This window comes from Gigantopelta aegis, chromosome 4, assembly GCF_016097555.1.
Source record: "Gigantopelta aegis isolate Gae_Host chromosome 4, Gae_host_genome, whole genome shotgun sequence".
In the NCBI taxonomy this organism is placed as follows: Eukaryota; Metazoa; Mollusca; class Gastropoda; order Neomphalida; family Peltospiridae; genus Gigantopelta; species Gigantopelta aegis.
In genome coordinates this window covers 4,412,660-4,427,666 of record NC_054702.1, presented here as the reverse complement: position 1 = coordinate 4,427,666, position 15,007 = coordinate 4,412,660, and the positions used below count along the sequence as shown (strand labels likewise).

General features: G+C 38.0%; 1 protein-coding gene across 3 annotated transcripts in view; it reads left to right on the top strand.

Moving 5' to 3' along the window:
• Window positions 1-1,884: 1,884 nt before the first annotated feature.
• LOC121372513 (biotin--protein ligase-like) overlaps window positions 1,885-15,007 on the top strand; it is a 52,560-nt gene continuing 39,437 nt past the window's right edge. The window contains exons 1-5 of one of the 3 annotated variants that reach the window (XM_041498868.1): window positions 1,885-2,007; window positions 4,891-5,041; window positions 10,867-11,017; window positions 12,832-12,993; window positions 13,983-14,136. In XM_041498868.1, coding sequence (XP_041354802.1) covers window positions 4,938-5,041; window positions 10,867-11,017; window positions 12,832-12,993; window positions 13,983-14,136 — 571 coding nt within the window. In that variant the 5' untranslated portion in view covers window positions 1,885-2,007; window positions 4,891-4,937. Of the gene's footprint in view, window positions 2,116-4,890; window positions 5,042-10,866; window positions 11,018-12,831; window positions 12,994-13,982; window positions 14,137-15,007 lie in introns of all 3 variants that reach the window. The other 2 variants (XM_041498867.1, XM_041498869.1) reach the window with 2 other exon arrangements.

Sequence of the window (15,007 nt, the reverse complement as noted above, 5' to 3'; positions counted from 1 at the left end):
CGCTTGCGCCTACCAGACTGAGTCATCAACTGTCGTGGCATGTGCTCTCAGGCGCGGCTACAAGTTTTTTCTAGGAAGGGGTGAAACGTCCAAAATGGCACCTACAGTAATCCAAGTACACTAATAACATGCATTATAGGGGAGTGGCGGTCGTGTTAATGATAGTGGATCATGGAAGCAATCACGACGTATAGCCGTAAACATCCTTTCCACTCTGTCTTGTGCAATGATATGATTTTGATAATAGAATACGGTTTTGTCATTCAAAGTATATGGACAATTTCAGGTGAAGCGGGGTTCACCCACAATACCCTTCCCCTGGAAGCGGCTGCCTGCTGGCTGTTTGTTAGAAAGTGTTTGCATGTACAAAAGACACTCTTTTTCTCAATAAAACGTATTGTTTTAGGTCATCAATTGATTTAGGGCCCTGCTCTTCCTCTTGTCTAGCATTAAATGCGATAATCGCGGCTATATAATCGATGCTTCCTACACATAAAGTTAATGTAAAAAAATGTGTTTAGACATGTAATTTTGTGTTGAATTATATTCTGAGCAAGTAGACCTATATATCGAGAAAGAAAAAAACTCCAACGTTTACCCCCCCCCCCCAAAAAAAAAATAAAAATAATAAATAAACCCACAAAAAACCCAACTCAAATAATAATAAAAAATAAAACCCCCACATTTTGTTAAAATCAGAGTACAAACACATGATATAGTAATCTCATTAAGTGTAGGCTATTCACACACACACACACACACACACACACACAAACGCGCGCGCGCACAAGGGAACATTTTGTTTCAAGTATAAATTTATGTGTTGCACATTAATAAGTATTTCTTTATTGTCTTCATGTCTTAGAACACTTTTACAATTTAAAATCAACTATAAATTTATTGAATGAAATTTTCGCAATGAATGTTTGACTTTCATATGAAAAGCCTATTTAAAAAGAGAAAAAAAAGAACACTGTTTTCAGATTGATTTTCAAATCAGAGTTCAGTTCCATTTATATTCGTGTTTATATCTAATCAAGGTTCAAGCACGCAGTCCTAGACACAAACCACAGCTATCTGGGCTGTCTGTCCAGGGCAATGGGTTAGTGGTTAGGGGAATCAAAGTCCAACTTGATATATCTGTGTTTAAATCACTGTACCCGTGTCTTAAAGGGGCGGGACGTAGCCCATTGGTAAAGCGCTCGCTTGATGCGCGGTCGGTGTGGGATCGATCCCCGTCGGTGGACCCATTAGGCTATTTCTCGTTCCAGCCAGTGCACCACGACTGGTATATGAAAGGCCATGGTGTGTACGACCCTGTCTGTGGGATGGTGCATATAAAAGATCCCTTGCTGCTAATCGAAAAGAGTAGCCCATGAAGTGGCGACAGCGGGTTTCCTCTCTCAATATTTGTGTGGTCCTTTAAGGGGAGCTACTACTATAGCTCCTCTCATACTGGTTTAGGAAGAGTCATTTTTAGCTCCCTTAAAGCATGTGAATTTGTATGGTATCAGTATGGTAATTCCTTAAATGGCTCTGACGCCATATAACCGTAAATAAAATGTGTTGAGTGCGTCGTTATACAAACAAATATATGTAAATTCCGTGTTTTAAATTGGCATGCAATATGTTTTTTTTCTATCGCAAAACACATACAATGAATATTGAATATACTGAAATGGGATGAAGTTAGAAAATAAATACCGGTAACAAATAGTGCATAAATGTGTTAAAGTCGAGCCATGCTATTTGAGAATTTATACGCTTTCATTCGTATTTCAGGGCCCCGTTCCACGAAGCGATCTTAGCACTAAGATCACCTTAGTGTATAAGGTAGCTATGCACTTAAGGTGATCTTAGGGCTAAGATCGTTTTGTGGAACGGGGCCAAGGTCGCTAATTTAAATGGACGAATTTACCTAACGAAGAAGATTCGGCTCGAGTTACCGTACCTTGTTATGTTGTAAAATGTCTAACTTTTAGAGGAAACTCGCCAAGAGATAAGCTGGTAGATATATGTATTGATATTACACTATGCTGTGTATGTCGTATAGGTATTTATTGTGTGCTGACATTAAGTGTGTGTTTGTTATGACGTGTGTAAATATTTCGCAAGGTAAGCCCACAAGCCCGTGTCGGGATGTTTGATGGTCTGGTTCCACAGTTACATATTCTGAGTTGATGTGTTGTTTTGTTTTTAAAATCATAAACATTGTCATAGGTTTAATTATATCATATTTAATAGTAAATAGCTATGTACATTTAGTATGAGAAGCACAGAAGGAAAGAAAAAATACCCAAAACTGTAAAAGCCTAAAAGGGGTACATTGTAAATCATGTTTTTCCCATCCCAATATCATGTTTGTTTTGGGGTTTTCCTCAGGCTAACATGTAGGTTAGTGATCGATACCGGCCTCAATGGACATAGGCTGGTAGGTACAGGATTCGCAGCCCAGTATGGGCACCCATCCAGTTAGCCCGAGTACTCTGACTGTAAGAGAGCTAGACGGACATTTGGACATAAACACGCTCTCATTACAGTCAGAGACCAACCTATGTCTTTTTTTGGCAATTTCTGACTACCAAACGGTAGGCAACGAGTCCCGCTCTAATACCACAACAATCCTATGTTTGACGTCAAATACCTTTACATCAATCATTTTGCGGTTAAGTGATACAAAAAAAATCCACATATTAATCACTAATACACATACTACAGAAAGAAACCCGACAGCACCCACATTCAGCTACGCTTCGTGACACTCCGTCGCAACAATTGCAAAGCTCGGCGATCTATTTCGAGACGTAGACCACGTGACGCGCACTGGGCGATTCCGCCTTGTGCAGCAGTTACAGGGGCCGTCTCATATCAAGCGAAAGTTACAACATGGAAGAGTTGGCTAATGCCGTTTTGGATGAGGGATTTCATTACGTCATTAAACCAAAACACTTACACAATGATTCCATTTGAATTTTGAAGGATCCATTTGGGGTGTTATCGACAGGATACGGCAAAAAGTATGTGCTACGTACTGCCTCCTCTTATGAGATGACCCTGTAACTGCTGCACAAGGCGGAATCGCCCAGTCTCGAAATAGATCGCCGAGCTTTGCAATTGTTGCGACGGAGTGTCACGAAGTGTAGCTGAATGTGGGTGCTGTCGGGTTTCTTTCTGTAGTATGTGTATTAGTGATTAATATGTGGATTTTTTTGTATCACTTAACTCGAAAATGATTGATGTAAAGGTATTTGACGTCAAACATAGGATTGTTGTGGTATTAGAGCGGGACTCGTTGCCTACCGTTTGGTAGTCAGGAATTGCCAAAAAAAGACATAGGTTGGTCTCTGACTGTAATGAGAGCGTGTTTATGTCCAAATGTCCGTCTAGCTCTCTTACAGTCAGAGAGCTCGGGCTACCATCCAGTATGAAAAAAAGTTTGTTTTATTTAACGACGCCGCTAGAGCACATTGATTTTTTATCTTATCATCGGCTATTGGACGTCAAACATATGGTCATTCTGACACTGTTTTTAGAGGAAACCCGCTGTCGCCACATAGGCTACTCTTTTTACGACAGGCAGCATGGGATCTTTTATTTGCGCTTCCCACAGGCAGGATAGCACAAACCATGGCCTTTGTTGAACCAGTTATGGATCACTGGTCGGTGCAAGTGGTTTACACCTACCCATTGAGCCTTGCGGAGCACTCACTCAGGGTTTGGAGTCGGTATCTCGATTAAAAATCCCATGCCTCGACTGGGATCCGAACCCAGTACCTACCAGCCTGTAGACCGATGGCCTGCCACGACGCCACCGAGGCCGGTCCATCCATCCAGTATGAGTTTTAACGACATACATGGGTAGGTGTAAGACCACAAAATCCTGTTTTCTCTCACTAACCACTAACCAACTAACAACTAACTAACTGTCCTGGACAGACAGCCCAGATAGCTGAGGTGTGTGCCAAGGACAGTGTGCTTGAACTTAATTGGATATAAGCACAAAAGTAAGTAAATAAAGAAGAAGTGATAGATGGACCAAATCAACTCCTATTGCTGATAGTGTTAATGTTTTAGAACTAATAAAACTGAAAAAAAGCAGCATGTCAACACACTCAGGCAATACACTCAATAAAAAGTGGCACCTCATATTTAATTTGCCTTTAAGAAAATGGGGAGTCACAACATTTAAGAGATTTCATTGTTTTTATTAGAAAACCTCATTTTGCTGAAAATCACAGTTTCATTTATGCCACTGGTTTCAACAGCTATATAACAAATAAAAGTGTATTTATTTATTGACAATGGATGATAGTATTTGCACAAATAATCAGTGTTACATATTAGTACCAACCCGTGCCACAGCTGTTTTTTTAACTGAGTAAATAGTTGACAGTGCATCTCGAACTTTGACACAGCACTTTCTTATTTGGTATTCTGCAACATAGACCGTTCTTCTGAGTTGGGGCGGAATTTAGCTCAATCGGTTGAGGTGCTTGTGTTGCAGGATCGAACCACCTCGGTGGATCCAATCAGCTGATTGGGGTTTTCTCGTTACAACCAGTGCACCACAACTGGACAAAGACTGTGGTATTTGTTTTCCTATTTGTGGAAAAGTGCATATAAAAGATCCCTTGATGCATTAAAAAAAATGTAGCAGGTTTCTTCTGATGACTACAAGTCAGAATTACCAAATGTTTGACTGTATCCAATAGCCAGTGATTAATTAATGGATGTGCTCCAGTGGTGTCGTTAAACAAAACAAACTTTTCATTCTTTTTTTTTTATAGGATTGATCAACCAGTTGTTTCCCTGTCTATCCAGTCCACCCCCAAGACTAGTATGTCAAAGACTGTGACATTGTAAAATATCTGTGTGTGTTTATATTTGCAGTGTGAAGGTCTACACAATGATAGTGTGTACACTACACTGAAATCAGGATGATTTTCTTCATCGGTTTCGCGTACATCTCACTGGTGCAGTGGTATCGCAGGAGCAGACGTCGACAGATGTATGCCAGTGTCATATCGCGCTCGCTTAGGAGGTAAAGCTGTTATTTGTTACCCATGTTAAAGTAGGCCTCGACAAATTGCATGACCAATCATTTTGTTTATGCATTCATTGTAATGTTTTGTTTGGGGTAACTGATTTACCATTTGTGTAAAATTTACTACCGTAAAGTACACTTATAATGAACATGCTTAGAATGAACTACTGCATAGAACGAACTGATCATCAGGGTTCAAAAATCCCATCGCCCGACGCCCGTGCCAAGTGGAATTTTCATGCCGGGCAAGTAATTATGTTAACTGCATATGCCCGATGATAAGTGACTAATGTACCACCTAAAACCTTTTAAAAATTTTGGTACAAATCTCAGTAAAACCTTTGGAAAGAGTTCCGATCGTGCGAGCATTTACATAGCTCTAAGGACAACTAACCCTAACCCTAAATGCTGGAACGATCAGAACTCTTGCCAATGTGTTAACACACCAAGACTGAAAACAATGTGTTGAAAAGTTTGATAATTTTTTTAGAGTTATTCCCCTTTTACTATCGACTAAGATCAGAACTCTTGCCAATGTGTTAACACACCAAGACTGAAAACAATGTGTTGAAAAGTTTGATAAATTTTTTTAGAGTTATTCTCCTTTTACTATCGACTAAGATCGGTAATTTCCGCCACTGAACGTAATCGGTTCGATGATCTTCAAACTTAGAAATCCAATACACTTTACAGCTCATATAAAAATAAAGTATACGGGCCTTGTGTGTGCAATCATAATGTTTAATCCTTGCAAACATGGTAAATGAGGTGGGATACAGTTTAAAAATGACATATTCAAATTAAATTGGACGTTAATGTGGTTCCGGCATCTGCTCTTTGCAAATGAACAGGGGTGTAAAGCAAATTTATAATTTCCGAGTTCACTTGAACAGAGCATAAATATTATGAACTGTATGCTTATAAAAGATGCAAGACATTTTAGTTTAGATATAATAAACCCTGTAGCAGAAAATACTTAATGTGTTTCAGTACTTTGCAAATGTAAATCTACGTTCGTGTAAAATGAACGGGTACGGTGAAGTTAGATTTCATTAGCCCTACGCCATAATCGTGATGGTGTGAATATATTCATTTTTTCTGCTTTATTAATAGTTTTTAACAAATAAATTATGCTCAGTAAGTTAAAAATACAAGGCTGCAATCAATGTATTTGTTTACCAAGCCTGCACTATTTAAAAACATTTGCAAAATAACAGAGCTCATGTTTACTTTGAGCCCAGCCACGACTGTTTGCGAGAGACTTTTCTCAGCTATTAACAGGGTAAAAACACCCCAGGGTCATTCTGTGTCAAATCACCCAACGGGTTAAACCCGACCGTCTCAGATTTTTATGAAACTTGGTATACTTGTTGATTGGGATCCCACAACACCAAAATGGGCGTGGCCACCAACCTTTGAACCCTCATATCTCAGGAACTACTGGACCAATCTTCATAAAATTTGTATTGTTGGGAGGGCAATTTGACAAGGATTCCAAATCTGCCATTATTGTTCAGATTGGAGTACACTGACCATTGACCTTTGTTATGACCTTGAAATTGACCGTGTGGATCACGTGACCTTGAAATGACCTTTCTTGTAATTTAATCTCCCACATGTTAACTAAAACATATAAAAGTTTCAGAGGTGTAATCTTTTTTGTTTAGCCACAATATAGATTTTAAAAATGCATACCTGCACGGATGATTGATACAATGCATTACAATGTACATTTTCTACATGTATAGACTTCTCTGAGACCAAAAACTCATCTTTGGAGTCAAAATCCACCTGACATGTCTGAAGGAATGCCTGAAGGATATTAAAAGATGCCAAATGGCATGAGAGATTCTACACAATCAGGCCCAAAGGGTTAACAGGAAGTGTGGCTTCAGGCATGTCAGGTACTCCTTGAAATCCCCTGGGGAAATCCCCATTGAGCACATGGCAATTAGAAATTTAAGACAAAGAAGTTTCTTGATCTGCATTTCTTTGATAATCTGAAGCTTTCAAGTTGGACACTATGTCAGATGTTGATATGTAAGTATTATGTTTTCTTCATAAAACCTATTAAGTCATTTTGTCATGTCATATGGCCTTGCCAATGGTTTTGAACAAGGTTTCAATCAACTACAGTACAACCCAGTCTGAAACCAGGCTTCATCCAGTGATGTACTACATAATGTATTTGTACACCCAGTCTTCGGCACAGAGTGTGAACAAGGTCTACCTAGACATTGATTAACTGATTTATACTTGAAAAGTTTGACCCAAATACCCAAGGCTTGTGGGCATTTGGCAATGATACATGTAATCTGCTGCCATTTTAGTTTTCTGACCTGCTTAACTTTACTGAAAGGGTTTCAGGGCTAGATTTAATATTTAGGAAAGCATTGACTTTGTCCTGCAAGGTGATTTTGTGGAAAATTTCTCGTACATTGTTCAGGATGAGATTCAGAGTTTCCAGTGGGAAAATAAACATCCTTTTGTGGCATACTGCAGGTTGGCTGATGGAACCCTCGAACACTGTAACATTTGTGTAGTGAGTGACACTAGGGAGCACTCAACTGTAACTGTGTATGCTTTCTTGAGTGTTGTTATTCCATACCTTCAGACTGAGTTTCCTCATGTGAAAAAGATCCATTATTTCACTGACGGCTGTGCTGGACAGTATAAGAATAAGAACAATTTTGTTAACCTGTGCCATCATGAAGAGGACTTTGGGTTGGAAGGTGAATGGAACTTTTTTGCGACAAGCCACGGCAAAAGTGCCTGTGATGGAATTGGGGGGGACGGTGAAGAGGTTGCTGACCAAGGCCAGTTTGCAGCGTCCCTACACAGACCCAATGTGTCTAAGTCAAAGATGCATGCCTACAAGCTGAGCCTGCAGAGTGACCCACCAGAACTAGTATCTGTCCAGGATTCTGAGGATGATAAGACAGAGTTACCAGAGGAGCCTCCCATTGAAGCCATGAAGCAAAACTATGTTTGTTGTCTGTATGACAATGAGGCATGGGTTGGGCTAGTTGAGGACATTTCAGACGAGCATGGAGATGATACACCTTCTATTGCATCTTCTCGACGGATGTACTCTCTGAGTAAAAAGGATGATACTAGAATTACAAGACTATGGGGGAAGTGGGTGACCGAATGATTCTGTGACTGCTGAACTGGTGAGAAGGCAATGAAGGAAGTAGTTTGATATCATATGATCATAGCATGTATTACTCGGTGTTCAAGAGAGATGGTGATTCCTAGCATCAGGAATTGGTCATTCGGGTTTACTTCAGTATAGCTAATCAGACGTTAATGGCAGAAAAGGTGTTATTTTCATGGACATGCAATTTTTGAATGTGTATTGCTGCTAAACAAAGAATATTACACCTCTGAAACTTTTATATGTTTTAGTTAACATGTGGGAGATTAAATTACAAGAAAGGTCATCTCAAGGTCATGTGATCCACATGGTCAATTTCAAGGTCATAACAAAGGTCAAACGGTCAGTGTACCCCAACATTCTCCAATCTGAACAATAATGACAGATTTGGAATCCTTGTCAAATTGCCTTTCCAACAATACCAATTTTATAAAGATTGGCCTAGTAGTTCCTGAGATATGAGGGTTCAAAGGTTGGCGGCCACGCCCATTTTGGCCGAAAATCTCAAAATTTGGGGGGCCATATCTCCCACACCACTGGTCCGATTGGCCTAAAATTTGGAATTTAGTGCTGTGGAATCCTAATCAATACCAAGTTTCATAAAAATCTGAGACGGTCGGGTTTAAAATATCTGGGGTTTTTGGTGATTTGACACGGAATGACCCCCCAGAGAAGTGTTCAGGGACAAATTTTTTAAAATAATATACACAATAATGACACATGGGCCAAAATCCCTAAACATTTTTAAAACAATGCCAGCCATAAAAGAATGGCTCACGAGTGGAAAGGGATCTCACAACATCCACGGTCATACAAGTGATCACTAAGACATACATGGACACAATAATTATATTTAGATGAACAAGTGGACACTACCAAACAAATAACAAAGTTTAAATCAACAAATGGACACTATTTAAAAAATAAAGTTTAAATCAATAGAGAAGACAGTTGATACTACTGGACAGACATATACATTTAGTACTTCCTAGGTAAGTATTGTAACCTATTGGCAAAATTCTTTATTTGTGGAATTAAACCAATTACTTTCAAGATTATTACACTGCACTGTATTAAATTAAATAGGAGTAACACAATTGGTTACCGTAAGAAGTATGGGCAAGTGGAAAAATATATGGGGCAAGTGAATATCTGATTGGCACTTGCCCTGTGGCAAGTAATTTTTTTGAAAATGTTTGAACCCCTGATCATAAAGTCCTGTTTTATCTCCTTATATACATTAATAACCAACTTATGCAAATGTGTACAACGAACTACTGCTATAATAAACTAACTATCATGGTCCCTTCCAGTTCGTTATAACAGCGCTTTGCTGTCAATAAACTAACTATCGTGGTCCCTTCCAGTTCATTATAACAGCGCTTTGCTGTCAATCAACTAACTATCGTGGTCCCTTCCAGTTCGTTATAACAGCGCTTTGCTGTCAATCAACTAACTATCGTGGTCCCTTCCAGTTCGTTATAACAGCGCTTTGCTGTCAATCAACTAACTATCGTGGTCCCTTCCAGTTCGTTATAACAGCGCTTTGCTGTCAATGAACTAACTATCATGGTCCCTTCCAGTTCGTTATAACAGCGCTTTGCTGTCAATAAACTAACTATCATGGTCCCTTCCAGTTCGTTATAACAGCGCTTTGCTGTCAATGAACTAACTATCGTGGTCCCTTCCAGTTCGTTATAACAGCGCTTTGCTGTCAATGAACTAACTATCGTGGTCCCTTCCAGTTCGTTATAACAGCGCTTTGCTGTCAATGAACTAACTATCGTGGTCCCTTCCAGTTCGTCCCTTCCAGTTCGTTATAACAGCGCTTTGCTGTCAATGAACTAACTATCATGGTCCCTTCCAGTTCGTTATAACAGCGCTTTGCTGTCAATAAACTAACTATCATGGTCCCTTCCAGTTCGTTATAACAGCGCTTTGCTGTCAATAAACTAACTATCATGGTCCCTTCCAGTTCGTTATAACAGCGCTTTGCTGTCAATAATCAGTCGTAGCTGTAGATCTTTCAATTTTGTTTTTCAATTTTAAAACAGGTTATCCAATTTGTTTTGGCGTAACTCATTTCCATTTGCCAAAAGTGAACTTATTGATGCCTATTAAAGCCTCAATCACACCTATGCATTAGTTAACATCTATTACTAAACACAAGTACAGTATTAAGAGAGCAAACAATGTTATTGCCATTGCATTATTTTTTTCAAGCTGTCATCTTTTCTTCTTGTTTTTTTCTCTCATTTCTCTCATTTCTCGCTCATAGCTAACAGGTCCTTAGATTGTTTTAATGTCTTGCTGTCCACCTCCACAACCCTCTCCTTGTCCTTGATGGTGTGCACAACCTGAAGATATAGTCTTGCAAAACAAGGTTAAAACAGATTGAAATCATAGAAAAAAATAAAAATTATTTTATGTTAAGATCATGAGAAACTTAGGTGCATTCACATTATTTAATATTTGTTGCAAACTCAACTATAATATTTTGAACTAACCAAATCATATTCAGACTGAGTTGTGTTAATCTTTATTGTATCACATGTACATTCACATATGTATTTCAAAGCACTGCTGTAGACATTTAATTATAAACATAGCCAAATCCTATTCAGACTGAGTTGTGTTCATCGGTCACATGTGTTTGTATTTTCAGGTCAAGTATTTTGGCTCAGAGAGTGTGCCTGACTCAAGAGGGCAGCACTGGTGACTTCTTGCATTCTGCTCTGCTGAAATGCTCCGAGACGTACACGGTGCGACAATACGTAAACGATGAAAAACTGCTCATTTCCACAGTCGAGCCTAAGGTACGTTCTGATTGAACTTCAGTTGGTGAGATCTATCAGGTTTCTTCCTGTTGTGGGTATCTGTTTGTACATTACTGTAGATCCTGAAATTAATGCGATCATAATATTAATGCGAAAAATGCTATGTTTTTATCTATGTGCCCCATGTTATTAAAACAAAACAAAGATTAAAATTCTAATAAATTTATAAAACACAACTGGAAAACAATTCATTGTAGGCGAGACAGACTAATTGTCCAATAGTTCAGCAAGCTGCCAGCCACGTGTGACGACTGCAGGGTCTTTGTCCACCCTGTCAATAGCTGACATGGTCCATTGCACGTGAATGTGTTTTAGCACGCTAATCGTGAGGTCGACAATTTCTTTGTTTTTACTGTTCACGTTTGATGCAACTTTGTCAGTATCCCACTGGGTGAATTGTTCTTTCATAATGACTTTGAAATCATCATTCACAGATAAAGATACAGTTGTAATAGTACATACATGTTTAACCAGATTTAGCTAAATATACACATTACGTAAATGATTGCTAAAAACATATGCTTTGAGTTGATCTTAACAAAAACACTAGGGACTAAACAGGGTAATTGATGTGCACAGACATGTTAGTGAGTTGATCTCATTGAAGAGACCTTTAACTCGGATTTAACAGAAAAGTACACAAACGTATGTTAGAAAAGTAATCTTTCAAAGGGAGGCTACTCGCATTAATTTCATGTCGCATTTTAGTCTTCCCACCGTCACTCGCATTAATTTAGGGACGCGTTAATTTCAGGATTTACAGTATACATACTAACAGATTTGTTTTGGTGTCACATCTGGACTACAATTGTCCCTAAGATATATAGATGTTGTGTTAAGACATGCTATGTTCATTTCCCAAGCTGCATGTGGCACATGCTTTCATCAGAAGAGAAATAACTTACTAGTCTCCTACTGGTACAGCCGGAGGGGACTATTGGTCTCACATCTGTCTGTCTGTCTGCTGTCCCACATATAGCTTTCTGGACTATTTTGCACAATGCATTAAGATATTGAGCTCATATTTTGTGTATAGCTTTATCTTGTACTGCTACAGATCAAGTTTGAGCTTCATGGCAATTTACCCATTTTTGACAGAGTTATGGCCCTTCAACTTCGGAGACTGTTCAAAATTTGTTTTCTAGACATGTTTTTGCAGCACCTCAAAATAGTGAAGTGAAATTTTGTGTGTAGTTTTATCAGGTACTGTTATAGATCAGGTATGACTTTAATGGTGATTTACCCATTTTGACAGAGTTATGGCCCTTGATATACAAAAAATGTTTGGGCCCAGTAGGAGACGTATTGTTTTAGCAGTACTCTCAGAATGCTTGTTAACTACAGCACAAATAGACATAGCATTAGGCTGTTTCCTTCTTTGTCAGAATGCTTGTTAACTACAGCACAAATAGACATATCATTAGGCTGTTTCCTTCTTTGTCAAAACAAATTTCATGTTTCCATGTTCATTGAAGTAAAAAAACAAATCCAGCATTCCTAGCCCATAACAGTTTTTGTTAGGCAGGCTGACTTTCACTTGCATGTAAATTACAAGACACGAGGCCTGAGATCATTTTAACATTAAAACACTGACATTGATAACTAAATAGATTAGCAACTGTCATTAATTTAAAAAAATATAATAAAATGTTTCCTGTTGTAGTAAAAGGTTTTGAGATAATTTTTAACTGGGTTCTTTGGAATATTTTAACTAAATTTAAGTTAAAATATATTTATGCATACACTTCTATACATTTAAACAAATATTTATTTGATTTGAATTTGATTTTTAGCAAACGGTAGACATGCATCTGTGGACGGCGTACATGGACATCAATCCCAGCAGTGACCGCTCATTACGAAGTATCATGGTTCTGCTGGAGGCCGACCGACCTAGCGACCTGATCGCGTACCAGAAGAAAATACTGGACACACCGCCAGTATGCAGAATTCATGTGAGTTGACTGCACCAGAGTTTGCTACTGTTGTTTAGTTTCCAGCTAACAGGCCTGTTGCTTATCAAACTTTAGAGTCTAGACTGAACACTCAAATAGAGTGTGAAACGTTAACGTCATGGCAATGCCACACAAATTGTATGTGTATGAGTCTAGACTGAACACTCCAATAGAGTGTGAAACGTTAACGTCATGGCAATGCCACACAAATTGTATGTGTATGAGTCTAGACTGAACACTCCAATAGAGTGTGAAACGTTAACGTCATGGCAATGCCACACAAATTGTATGAAAAGTTAATTTTTGTTTTGTTTAATAACACCACTCGAGCACAGTGATTTGTTAATCGTATGTGTAGGATGTCATTCAATATTTACGTCTAGGCTGGTAAGTTTTATAAGCAAAGACCAAGAGCCTTTAAAACAACTAGAAGTACATGTTTAATACATTTTTTTTTTTAGAATATCAGTATCTTTTACACAATATTTCTGGTTGCCATTTTATTTAATTTTCCAATAAATATTAATGTCATACCAGTGCTTCTAGATTATGGTAGCTCCACTCACATGGCTAGTGATATTCAATGTTGGGCTAGTAAATAACTACTATTGCCATGCCCGACAGCTAGTGAATATAAAAAAAAAAAAAAGGTTGCAGTTAAGTCTGTTTTGTTTTTGTAAATATGAATATCTGGCCCCAACGACATCAATAAAGTCCTTTTAACAACTAATTGTTTTTCATTTATTATCTATACCTCTTACCTATGGTATTTTCACCTTTTCACGTAGACTGGTTCAAACATCGCAATAGCCATTCAAATAAAACAGTTTGCATTTCATCCCATCAAGTTTTGAAAGATTATTCATTTAACTACTTAATTTTGTATCATTACAATTAGTCAAAAAATTCATAGTTAATTAACTGATCCTCAACATTTTAAGACTAGTAATTTATAGTTTTTTGTGCATAAAGAGTGTATTTTTTAACAGGTGTTGACACTTGGCTGCCCAGTTGCTTGGAAACCTGGAATACCATTTGGGATTGTCCTGCACTGTAGTCTTGATGGTTTTGTCGCGATGTGTGATGCGTTTGGTCACGGTCATCTGACTGTTGGGGAAAATCTGGAGATTCACAAGATAATTAGTACGTATTTATATTCTTAGCTTTGCTCGCAAGACGTGCAGCGGGACGCAGGATAGTTCACTCTCAGTAGACTCGGGGGGGTTTTCCCAGTCACAACTAGTGCCCTATGACTGGCACAGCAGAGGCTGTGGTATGTGCTGTGTTGTCTATCGGAAAATGCATATACAATATCTCTTGCTGCTTCATCAGTAGGAGTAGCCTATGTGGCCAAAGTAGGTTTATGCTCTTTCTGTCTGTTGACATATTAGACACTAAATAGCTGTAGTTAAAACTGTGCTGAGGTGTCGTTAAAACATTTCATTTCTTGTCAGTGTTGAAATGAACCTCATGAAAAGTAAGTCTATGTAACAATTTGAAGTTACAGCATAGACTTACACATGATATGCATGGTTATTTGGAAATGTTTTGATTGACAGCCAGTAGTCCTATCAATGGCCATTGTACATGTATATATGTATATATATATATATATATATATATATATATATATATATATATCATTTTGTAGCCATTGTATCCACCGACTAAACATGCACTTCAGCATCATTAAATAAAAAAAAATTCCTTGTTTCCAAAATAATTCTAAATACACATCTGACTACAATAAATGCAGTGAGGTTTTAACATAATGTCCAACATATAGAAAGTAAGACTTCAAAATGTGTTATTTATATGTGTTATTTATATGTGTACATTTATATGTGTTATTTATATGTGTACATTTATATGTGTTATTTATATGTGTTATTTATATGTGTACGTTTATATTTTGCTTCAGCATAAATATTTATATTTTATATATATATTTATTTCATAAATTAATTTGGTCTGGCAAAACAAGCACTGATATTAATCAATTGTTTAATGCTGA